This window comes from Zootoca vivipara, chromosome 6 (assembly GCF_963506605.1).
Source record: "Zootoca vivipara chromosome 6, rZooViv1.1, whole genome shotgun sequence".
Taxonomy (NCBI): Eukaryota; Metazoa; Chordata; class Lepidosauria; order Squamata; family Lacertidae; genus Zootoca; species Zootoca vivipara.
Window position 1 is genome coordinate 15,598,041 of NC_083281.1, and position 11,869 is coordinate 15,609,909.

The following is an 11,869-nucleotide window of genomic DNA, read 5'->3' on the forward strand; positions in this document are numbered from 1 at the left end:
CCCCCCTGCGCCTGCCAAGCACTTCAAATGCAAAGCAACTTTCACATCCCACCTTTTCCACTGGCTTCCGAACCAGAGATGTGTTGCTTTGCTCCCCCCTCCCCTCCTCAAGGCCTGATCCTATACTTTTGCACCGGCTCTTATCACACTCTGCACAGTGCAAAGATCAGTTGCATGCTGCAAGCAAGCGAGAGGACACAACAGCCAGGCCAGGCCAGGCCTGCAGATGATGTTTTCCCCTTTCAAAACCAGACCCACACATCTGCTAGAACACTCTGAAGCACACCCTACCAGACTGAAAACAGATTGCGGTGTCTGGAACCAAGACACCCAACCCCAACCCCAACACAATCCACCACAAGAAACTCCTGCAAGAGCGCTGAAGGAATTGGGAGGCAAGGCCTGTGCGAGGCCTGCAGTATAGATCTGTGGGTGTTAGCAGGAGAGCTTCCAAGGATGGCTGCTTTCACTCACGAGGGCCCTTTCTGCCATGCTGATTTATTTAGAGCATTTGTACCTGGCTCTTCAGGTATAAGAGCGGCTTATATCCCATCAAAACAGGACAGTCCCTGGCCCACAGATTACAATCTAAAAGAAAAGACACTCAAGGGGAAGGGAACAAGGAGGGAAGAGGAAAAATCAAAACTCAGGCACCCATTTCTAAACAGCTGTTTCTATACTGACCAGCAGTCACAGTTCAGGGGCAGGAAGTGCCTGATGGAACTGGCCTTTCAGTAAAGCTGATCAAGTGAGAGCCCTGCTTCCTATCTCTCCTGATGACACAGTCTGGTGGAATGGTTGCCCCAAATGACAGTTGCAAGAGAGGCCTGGTGGAGCTGCTTTTACACTGGAAGACTTTAAGGAAAAATTTCCAGCACCAACGTAACAGCCATTGGTTCACACAGCATTTGAAATTTGCCAGGTGCATTTTGCACCTGTCTATCAGTCACTTGCAAACAAGCGAAGATACCTGGGCGCCAGGACGGTGCCTGACGTCTCCACTGTCTAGAGGTGCATGGCTGGGGATCCTTGGTTCTTGCTTGTTTTCTGCACGCTAACAACACATCCTTTAGAATTCTATCAGTGATATTCTATCTGCCAAATCAGAACAAATTTCAGGATCAAAAAGTCATATTGAAAAATACAACTTTCAAGCCGCCTGGACCCCAAAATGGCAAACTAGGCATTCCGTGTTGGCGACTGTAACCCTGGGAGTCATTTGGCATCCAGCTTACATATCTGAGTTTCTAACACTGGTTTCACAGAGATGCAAATGGTGCAAGTCAACATTCAGTTATGTGTGACCTACTAGAACCAAGAACCTCCCTTCTATTTGTGGCCTACATGCAATGCTTTATTTCCAGAACAAGCAGCGCTAAGGCTCCAGAAGCCTGATAGGAAGTCTCACACTCTGCCTTCAGAACGGCTCCTAAGCCCAGTGAGGCTGGTTGGTGAAGGAGAGGAGGAGACTAGACGAGTGGGCACACAAACTTCTGTTATTCCGCCTTTGCCAAAACAGGACTCGTAAGCCAGACGCATAGCATGGTGACACCCGACTGCTGCCATGAATGTTCCTCCGGCCCAAATCCAAAGCAAGCAAGATGCTGCCATCTTCACTCTACCCTGGGAGGACAATGCACAGATTCCTCAGACCAGGAGCTTTAAAAAACGCTCTCCACCAACAGCCTCACATGTGGGCCAAAGCAGCAACACAAATAAGCACCCACACCCACAGAGAAAAGTACAGCTTTCGGGTAATTGGCTCAGTGACTGTACAGTTATATGAACAGGCGATGGTGGCAGCGAGGACGCATTTATAAATAAATATTCCAGAAATGCACTCTCGCTCCTTGCTCCTTTGGATATGAAAACCTGACCTCAGCGCTTGCAGCCGTCCCAAGGATCCCTGATCTTTCTGCAAAGAGTGATTTCGTTCCAGTTTACACAATCAGCAGGCTTTCTTCCTGGACTGTACCACTTCAGGCTATGGTGGTGGTGGGGAGGAGAGGTGAACGCTTCCCCCAGAAAATAATTGCCTCTACACAGGAAATTAGGAATATGGACGCTGTATATTTGAAGGCGCATCTCCACCCCCATCGTTCAGCCAGGACACTGAGGTCCCAGCTCCGAGGGCCTTCTGGCGGTTCCCTCACTGCGAGAAGCAAGGTTACGGGGAACCAGGCAGAAGGCTTGGTTCAGTAGTGGCACTTGCCTTGTGGAACACCCTCCTATCAGATGTCGAGGAAATAAACAACTATTTAGAAGACATCTGAAGTCAGCCCTGTGTAGGGAAGTTTTTAATGGTTGGCACTTTATTGTGTTTTTATTATTTTCTTGGAAGCCGCCCAGAGTGGCTGGGGCAACCCAGTCATATGGGTGGTGTAAGGGGGCAGAGTTGTCTTTGTCCATGGAGTGGCTTGCCAGTTCCTTCTCCAGGTGGATCACGTTTAGTCAAAACTCTCCACTATGACCTGTCCATCTTGGGTGGCCCTGCATGGCATAGCTCATAGCTTCTCTGAGTTATTCAAGCCCCTTCGCCACGACAAGGCATTGATCCATGAAGGGCATTGATCCATGAAGGGAATTAAGATTGCTGGAAGAAATATCAACAACCTCAGATATGCAGATGACACAACCTTGATGGCAGAAAGCAAGGAGGAATTAAAGAACCTTTTAATGAGGGTGAAAGAGGAGAGCGCAAAATATGGTCTGAAGCTCAACATCAAAAAAACCAAGATCATGGCCACTGGTCCCATCACCTCCTGGCAAATAGAAGGGGAAGAAATGGAGGCAGTGAGAGATTTTACTTTCTTGGGCTCCTTGATCACTGCAGATGGTGACAGCAGTCACGAAATTAAAAGACGCCTGCTTCTTGGGAGAAAAGCAATGACAAACCTAGACAGCATCTTAAAAAGCAGAGACATCACCTTGCCGACAAAGGTCCGTATAGTTAAAGCTATGGTTTTCCCAGTAGTGATGTATGGAAGTGAGAGTTGGACCATAAAGAAGGCTGATCGCCGAAGAATTGATGCTTTTGAATTATGGTGCTGGAGGAGACTCTTGAGAGTCCCATGGACTGCTAGAAGATCAAACCTATCCATTCTTAAGGAAATCAGCCCTGAGTGCTCCCTGGAAGGACAGATCGTGAAGCTGAGGCTCCAATACTTTGGCCACCTCATGAGAAGAGAAGAATCCTTGGAAAAGACCCTGCTGTTGGGAAAGATTGAGGGCACTAGGAGAAGGGGACGTCAGAGGACAAGATGGTTGGACAGTGTTCTCGAAGCTACGAACATGAGTTTGACCAAACTGCGGGAGGCAGTGCGAGACAGGAGTGCCTGGCGTGCTATGGTCCATGGGGTCACGAAGAGTCGGACACGACTAAACGACTAAACAACAACAAGGGGGCAGAGTTACAGAGAACAGCCCCCCCATCATAAAGTCCAGCTCCTCAACCAGTCAGAGCTCCAGCAGCGGGTCCAGTGAAGGGCAGGAGGAATTGAGCAGGTCAGTACAGGGCTCCGGCAGCATCCAAGAGCCGCAACTACAGCCTAGATCTCCTATACAGGAAATGGCCAGCGGAGGAGCATCAGACAGGTGCCCTTTTCCCCCAACGCCTGATTTGAGGCGTGCCAGCTCCCACAGGAGCAAGGGGTCCCCAAACTACTTTGCTGGGCGCGTAGTGGGAAAGCGCCATTGCGAGATTCTGATGAAGACTGAACAGTCATATTTCTCTTATCTCTTGCACTGTAAATAAGTATGCGCCAATAAAAGTCTTAAAGACACGGCGGTGTGGAGCATTGTTACTCGAGGGTAGCCACCAGCATCCCTGACAGGTGGCATATAAATAATAAAATTATTATTATTAGGAAGGCAGGGAGAAGAGCTTGCAGCATAGCCTCTTCTATATGTAACAATGTTGTCTATGTGCAAAACTTCAGTAGACCCCTGCAGCCTGAAACGGCACCATTTTAGTCCATAATCCTGCAGACTGTATAAAAAGGGGCCGCACAGCATCACTGGAGGTGAGGACCTAAGACCCCAAGAGCAGCCTTGCTGGATCAGGCCAAGGGGGCCCACCTAGCCCAGAATCCTGTTCTCACAGTGGCCAACCAGATGCCCGAATGCAACGCCACTCTCCTCGCTTACAGTTGCCAGAATTTAAGGCGCATGCTTTCAGTGATTCTGGGGGCAGGACACAGAGCCAGCATGACTAGGAGCCATTCAGGGCCTTACGCCCCCTAGGAAAGGGAAGTGGCTGACGGAGATGGGAAAGAGAGGAGGGACACATCTATAGTGCATCAGCGCACAAAATCCATGCACGTGCCCTCCTCCCCCGCTGAAGCCCCTTCGGTCGATGTGGGCCGTCCTCAATGAATGTGTTTAGTATGCCAAGAGCGGCTGCCTCTTGCCCCCAACCTACACAATGCATAGCTCCACACTGTGGAACCTCTTTCATTTGAGAGCTGTGCAAGAGCATAAAGATTTCCTTATCAGAGAGTGCTCGGCCCTCATCTAGCCAGCTGGAAACGTCAAGAGGCAAAGATTCCCAAGAGGCAGGCTTGCCGGAGGGCGTGGGGTGGGGGGGAAGAGAAGGAATGTGCTCATGGAAGAGAGAGATCTGAGATACAGGATCAACACAGGAGGAGAGGGATACCAGGCAGCCCAGGGGGAAAGGCTCTCCCAAGTCAAGGTAAAAACATAGAATCACAGAACTGCAGGGTCGGAAGGGACCCCAGGGGCCACCTAGTCCAACCCCTGCAATGCAGGGATCTCAACTAAATCATACACAACAGAAGGCCATCCACTCTCTGCTTAAAAACTCCAAGGAAGGAGAATCCATCCCGACCTGATCAAACAAGGTCCAGATTCTGGGCCAAGAACACTCCTAATCGCTATAATGTGCCATTACTCAAGCACACTTGGCATAAACTGGCTCTAGTCCAATGCAGCATCCAAAGGGGCAGAACCAGAAGGTTTCTTCCGTGTGGGCATGTGGCAGCAGGAGGAGATCTATGAGGCAACAGGGAGTAGGGGAAGGCTGAGTGAAAGGGGGTCCCGGGAGAGGCACATGGTGTGGTTGGCCTTGCTCAGGAGTTTTGTCTGACAAAACCACTGAAGTTCACACAAGCCGTGCGGGATCTGTGCCTGGTGTCAGAGAAATACCCAAGTGCAGTGCGCTAACTGCTCCCACATGTATGGAAACTGCTCTCTCTACAATGGCAGGTGTTTTGTTTAAAAAAGGGAAAAGGGAGATTGTAGTATCTAAAGCCGCATGGAAGATGGGAGCAACCCTGTTTTCTGCTGCTCCAGAGGGGATGGCCCAAACCAATGTGCTCAAATGACACATCACGAATACCACTTCATGTGCTCAGATGACATGAAGCATCAGGAAGAACTTCCTGCTGGTAAGAGCTATTCGACAGTGGAACGGACTCTCCTTCGTTGGAGGTTTTTAAAAAGAAGCTGGATGGCCATGTGCCAGAGATCCTTTAGCTGCAATTCCTGCATTGCAGGGGGTTGGACTAGATGACCCTTGGGGTCTCTTCCAGCTCTACAGTTCTGTGTTTCTCAGAGCTGAACCTTCCAAAGCAGGTTCTGTGCCTAAGCACAAAGAGCAAGAGGGAGAGGGATGGGCCTCTTCACACAGCAACAGCTCCAAATGCTGTTCCTGGATTTCTCTCGGGCTCGCCAGGAAATGGCCTGAAGCAGCAATGCACAACATATTGCCTTGAATGAGTTTCTGAAGTGTCCTCCTGGGTAAACAAGAGGCATTTTGCAGAGGCCTGCAGAAACATAAGATCCCACCCTGCAGCTGCAGGACACGGAATGGGACCCCCGCCTCATCGGAGGCGGCAACAGGGGCCCCTCCCCACTGCAGCTCCCAGAGCACCCCTGGAACGAGGTGCCTCACCCTCCCCAGAAATGCAGAGCTGCGCTTCCAAGGGAAACAAGCAATCCCTACAAAACTGCTGTAGCGCTTATTGGGAAGGCAGGGAGGGGTAGTTTAGTTCCCTAAACAAGGCACGCCCCAAATTCTGGGCAAATTAGGCTGCCCGGGGAAACGGGGCAGGGGGCAGGATGACACCAGAAGCAGGGAAAGGTGTGGGTGAGTGGTCATGGGAAAAGCAGGGAAGAGGTTTGGAAGAACAGCCAAGAAGGTAGGGTGGGGGAGCTGCTATCCAGCAAGGTGGCTCTACTGGAATATTGCAGCTAGAACATGGGGCAGGGGGAGATTTGAGCTGGCACTTCCAACACAGAATAACAAGGTGGGGCTCTGGCTAAGAGACAAATTCTCCTGCCATCAGTGCCTCCTGGACCCAAGCAGACCAGTCTCATCAAGCCCCACACCAGGCTGCGGCAGGACTGGAACAACAGGTCTTTGGCTTTTATTCAGACCCAAGTCTTTCCCTCGCTTCTCTCCAGGAAGGCAACACTGGCTTAGTCACTCTCTGCTGAAATTACACGGAGCAGCAGCCTCTGCTGTGACCTGAAAGTCATAAGCCACTTCCTCTGTGGTCAGGGATGAGACAGGGTTTCCTCCCCTACCTTGTACTTGGAGGCAGGGGAAGCAGGCAGGTGGCGCCTGGACGTGCCAGCCAGCAGGCTTATTTAAAAAGCCAACATTTTGGCTTACAAAAATAAATGCAACAAACAAACAAACAAACATGCACACACCATTTTAAAATGCAATATTTTTAGCAGAGCGACCAGGAGATAAACCACATACAAAACACCTGGACATGCAAAAAGGCATTCCAATCGATTTTGGTATGAACACTGAAGCCTCAAGGCCAGGTTCAATGCCATGCAAGCATTCAGACCTAACCAAGCGTCATAGAATTGTAGAGTTGGAAGGAACCCTAGGGATCATCTAGTCCAACCCCCAATCATAGCTGAAGAACCCCTGACAGGTGGCCCTCCAGCCTCTGCTTAAAAACCTCCAGTGAAGGAGAGCCCACCCCTTTCACCTGCCCTCTGCCTGGCAGTACAATGATTCATTTAACTCTTCCCAACACACTTTGTTGTCCTTGAATCCTGCTAGCCCATAGAAAGCCAGACACTGATATCCTAATGCCTAAACAGATACCTTCTCCATCAGCTAACCCTGACAGGGTTGCCTGTTACTATCTGCTCCTGGCTTGAACTAAAAGCTGAAGCAGGGCATCCCTTGGTGCCTCCTTGGCTAAGTAAAAAGACAAACACAGGCATTCTCCTTACCGCTATGGATGTTCATACTGGTAAGCTGTCAAGGGTGGGCTGGCTATCAGGATGAGTCCCAAACCGGCACCCCATAGTACAGGAAATGTGATAAATCTCTTCCTCCAACCCAGGAAAACAAGCCAGCAAACCCCTTCCCCCATCGGACACAAACCTTTAAAAGCCTGTCGGTTTCCAGGTCTGGGTGAATCACTGTTGACTTGAGGACACAAACCACATTGTTTTCAAGATCAAGTTCCTGGCTTGCTAGCACGCAGCACTATACCAACCCCCCTGCACCCGCCAACAGAAGGCATTTCAGCTCCTCCGCCTCAAGCTGAACCTCGTGATGCTTCTGAAAGAGCCAGGCGCTTCTGCCCCCAGAGGCCAACTCAGAGCTGCCTCACACATGTTGCATTTGACCCCTTGCCTGCTGCGCTGGGACTCCACTCCAACATCCAGATTTTGGCTCTGGTGTTCAGGCCTGGTTGTCCCGCAGCTCCGAAATGTGTCAGGCTTGCGGTTCACTCTCCCCCCCCCCCCGCCTCACCCTGGGGGAAAAATTAGCTGAGCTGCAAACTCATTACATGCAGGACACATACACTGCCCCATTTCACAAATGGAAGGGGCCATTCCAGGATCTATGCCTGAACCAAGCAATAGTTCAGAGACAACATCTCATTTTGCATGCTCGGCAAGGGGAGCTTCTCATGCTACACCCCAGAGACGTGGGTCCAAAACTCCAGTCACTCCTATATCCAAGCACAGCACAAGCGACAGACAGGATACCGGGTGGGTGAGGGTAGCAAACTTCTGACATGGGCAGAACTCGAGTCCTACAGAATCTGCTTATTACTTCATCAGAAAGAAAATCAGGAAGCTGCTCTGATGTGACGTTTAGTCTTGTGAACGCACCCCAAAGCCTTCAAGGTTACATTGCAACCGGAACCCATCACCCGGCTCAACTCACATGTCCAGGAGTTTTGCCAGATGGCAGCAAACTGCAAGTCTTGGGGGATACGCTGAGTTCCCCAAAACCACTCCAACCTTATGGCTGGCGACAAAGTGGTTGTGTGAAACGACCCCAAGGTTGCTTTGAGAGTCTCCTCTAGCTGTTTGAAGCTCTAGGTTCAGGATGTGTGTGTCTCTCCCCCCCCCCCCCCCCCGTGCATACTTCTTACACAGCATCAAAGAGGCTGCAGCTACTAGCTGGCCATTTTATGGCTTACACGCTAAGCCACCGCTCAGAAGCACATTCCCATTCCAACAGAAATGCATGACGTTCAGGTCCCACACGAGAGCAAAGCTTGTGCCATCTACCTTCTGAGAGCCAGACTGGACAGCCGTAATGCACACTGGATCCACCAACGGCTTCGGCCGCTTGGCCGACTCCTCGATGATGCCCTGCCATTGCCTCGGCAGCCCTATGAACTTCTGCTCCTGCTGGTCATACCCCGTGTGGACCCGGTGCTCAAAGTTGGAGGGGGCAGAGATCTCAATGCGCTTCTTCTTCTTGCTGAACATGGTGATGTTGGCTAGCAGACCTGAAAGGAAACACAGAAGGCGGTTTAGAAAAACTAAAAGCAATAGGAAATAATGGAAAACAGGCAAATAAGGTTCAGTATAAAGCTTTGGAAAGCCATGGCTTGAAATCGAAAATGGGCAACAGCTTTGCAGAAACAGCCCCAACATGGTCAGCCATTCACAGACATATAGCAAACTAAAAGGGCACAGAACTCAAATGCTCTCCTAGGACCAGGCTTCACCAACTGGGGCCCTTCAGAAATGTTGGACTACAACCCCCACCAGCCCCACCCAGTACAGCGCCTGTAGCCCCAAACATCTGGAGGGTACCAGGCTGGGGGAAGGATGAGCCTCAAGAAACCTCAAGCAAATGAAGCTCAGGCTTGTTGCAGGAGCTAGAAAAACACTCCAGTCATTCCCTTCCTTTGCTCAAGACTGATAGGTTGCTGGAAACCACAGGAGGGGAGGGGTGCTCTTGTGCCCGGATCCTGCTTGCTGGTTTCTGCACAGGCATTAATTAGGCCACTGCCAGAACAGGATGCTGGACTAGATGGGCCATTGGCCTGACCCAGGAAGCTCTTCTTACACTCTTATGTGCTCTGCCTTGTGCTCTCTCTTCTTTTGCAGTTGCTGCACAATGAAGAAACCGATTAAGGCGCTTGACAAATATTAAGAGAAAAGCAAGACAAGCCATTGGGATCCAAACTCAAGTTCTACAATACCAATCAGCTGTTATCCATTTGGCCTGTTTGTCCATCTAGCTCCGTACTTTCTCCTCTAGCTGACAATGGCTCTCCGGGGCCTTGTGCTCAGAGAGAGGGAGCGGTCTTTCCCATTCCTTGCTACTCAGGTCTTTTTAACTGGAGGCTCTGCCAGGGACTGAGCCTCAAACTTATTGCCTACAAAACAGGTGCTCTGCACTGAGTTATAGTCCCTCCACACAAGAAAGAATAGAGCCACGAGGTCAGTAAGATTCTAGGCAAGACACCTTGCAGGATCACTGCTTCCAATGTCAGCAGCATAATCAGTGCAAACTCATTCCTAGTCACAACTCTGGGAACCCTTGAATTCTGGCTACAAAGGACTACAGAGCTGGCTGGCTGTAAACCTTCCTCCAGCGATGAAACCAAAAGCCTTCCAAACACTTTTGGAGAATCTACTCTCCTGGAGGAAGTGAAGACAACATTTCATCCAACCTATATCTATATCTATCTATATCTATCTATATCTATCTATATCTATCTATCTATCTATCTATGTATATATATCGTTTGTAATTAGGCATTTCTTGAAATGCCAAAAAAGTACACACAACTGCATTAGAGCACGGAATAGCACAGCGCATGGCATGACAGAAGTATTTTTATTTATCTCATTTATTTAAAGCATTTGCAGGTTGCCTTGGTTAACATAAAACAGGGTGGAAAAAAGCCTCCTCCAAGGGAAACCTTGGAGATCAATACAGCAGCACATCAAACATTCTCAAAGGGAACTCGAAGATACAAAAGCCACTTACGAGACATACAAACAAAGTGTGTTTTGAAGTGAGACTTTAGCCACAAGGATAAGGATCGGATGCATACAAGTGAAGCTCTCTTTAATAGAGTCAGAGCAGGTAATGTGTACAGGTAGTGCTTTTAAAAAAACCCACAGGACTCCTGATGACATTCCCATGCTTCTTAAAATATCTCTTGGCCACCAGATGCTGGGAATAGGGAGGGGATGTGGATCAACGAGATAAAGAACTACGTAACTTTAAAAAGACACCTGAAGGCAGCCCTGTATTGGAAAGGTTTTTTTAAAAATGTTTGATGATTTACTATGTTTTTATATGTGCTGTAAGCCACCCAGAGTGGCTGGGTGGGGTATAACAACAACAACAACAACAACAACAACAACAACAAAAACAGTTCTCCTGAGGAACTCTGTGAGCTGCCCCTTCTAGACTCCCCACAGCAAGCCAAATATATTCTGAAAGTGGGGCAGGATCTCTCTTCTTTGCTCCACATGCCAGGCTGGTCCTTTCCCAGCTTCTGTCCTGCTTTTGCCCACACACCCCTGCCTCAGTGCATCCTTGGGGGGAGCTTCCTCCTACTCTGAGGAATAGTTTTGTTTTGACTCCTCTGTCCCACAGGTGCCTGAGCCCTCGATGACCCCGGAAAGCATTCCTAAAACTGACTGCAATCAGAAGCGCTCAGCACTTTGTAGGATCAGATCTATGTCAATCCCGGCTGGAGGCTTAATTGCAAACACACAGACACATCCGGTTCTTATTGCACAATGACAGTGGCCCTCTCTTGAACCAGGGCAAGGGAGGAACTCCAAACCACTTCCAAGAGACTCTGATCAGCGATGATGAAGAGAGCATCGCGTCACAACTTTTCCTGTACAATATAATCATGTCTTATCCAAATCCTTGGAGTTGCCCTGCAGCTAGCGGGTGAGGGGCAGAGAGAAATCCCCACATGCCCAGAGACCATGTGCTGAGAGAGCTTAAAAGAGCTGCTTGCACCAGGTAACTCAGAGGACTCAGTGTGAAAAGAGATTTTATGCTCTCTGATTTGCATGGGGGGCAAGGCTTGCTCAGTGCACCAACTCAAGGAGGCTGGGGTGCTCATGTGAGATCTTACGGAAACACAATGACCTCACAGCAGCATTCCAGAGCCCGTGTGCTGAGTGCGACTTGCTCCCCAAGCAAGGTGGAGAGCTTAAAAGTTCCTTCTGCACCAGGTAACCCCAAGCAAACCTGATACAAAAGAGCTTTTTTGCTTGGATCTAACTTACGCCATTTCAACCAGCCTGCCTTCAATCTTGCCCGGTTGAAATCACACAAATGCACGCAGGATGCGATTGTACTGCTCTAGACCCAAAAGCAGAGGGTGACACTGCAGAGAGATCTGAGGAAATCAGATTTTTCTGGGCTGCAAGGAAGCTTTGGCACCAAGGGAGATCTAAGCAGGTCTTCCTGAGCTGGTGTAAATAAGGCCTGGCTTGTTTACATCCGTAGGATGGTGTATCCTTGAAAGACAAAAGCAGGACAAGAGAACAGGCAAACATTTTCCTCAAGGCAGACTGAAGAGCACTCAGAATCAGTACAAAGAAGATGGCTGAAGCAGTCAAAATGGTTACGTATTTCTGGTTATGATCT

The 11,869-nt window shown here is 49.5% G+C and overlaps 1 protein-coding gene across 7 annotated transcripts in view; it reads right to left on the reverse strand.

Moving 5' to 3' along the window:
* PAK4 (p21 (RAC1) activated kinase 4) overlaps nucleotides 1-11,869 on the reverse strand; it is a 76,555-nt gene that overhangs the window by 19,238 nt on the left and 45,448 nt on the right. For 6 of the 7 annotated variants that reach the window (XM_060275473.1, XM_035117683.2, XM_060275470.1 and 3 more), the window contains exon 2: nucleotides 8,518-8,741. In XM_060275473.1, coding sequence (XP_060131456.1) covers nucleotides 8,518-8,721 — 204 coding nt within the window. In that variant the 5' untranslated portion in view covers nucleotides 8,722-8,741. Of the gene's footprint in view, nucleotides 1-8,517; nucleotides 8,742-11,505; nucleotides 11,863-11,869 lie in introns of those variants that run through there. The other variant, XM_060275472.1, reaches the window with a different exon arrangement.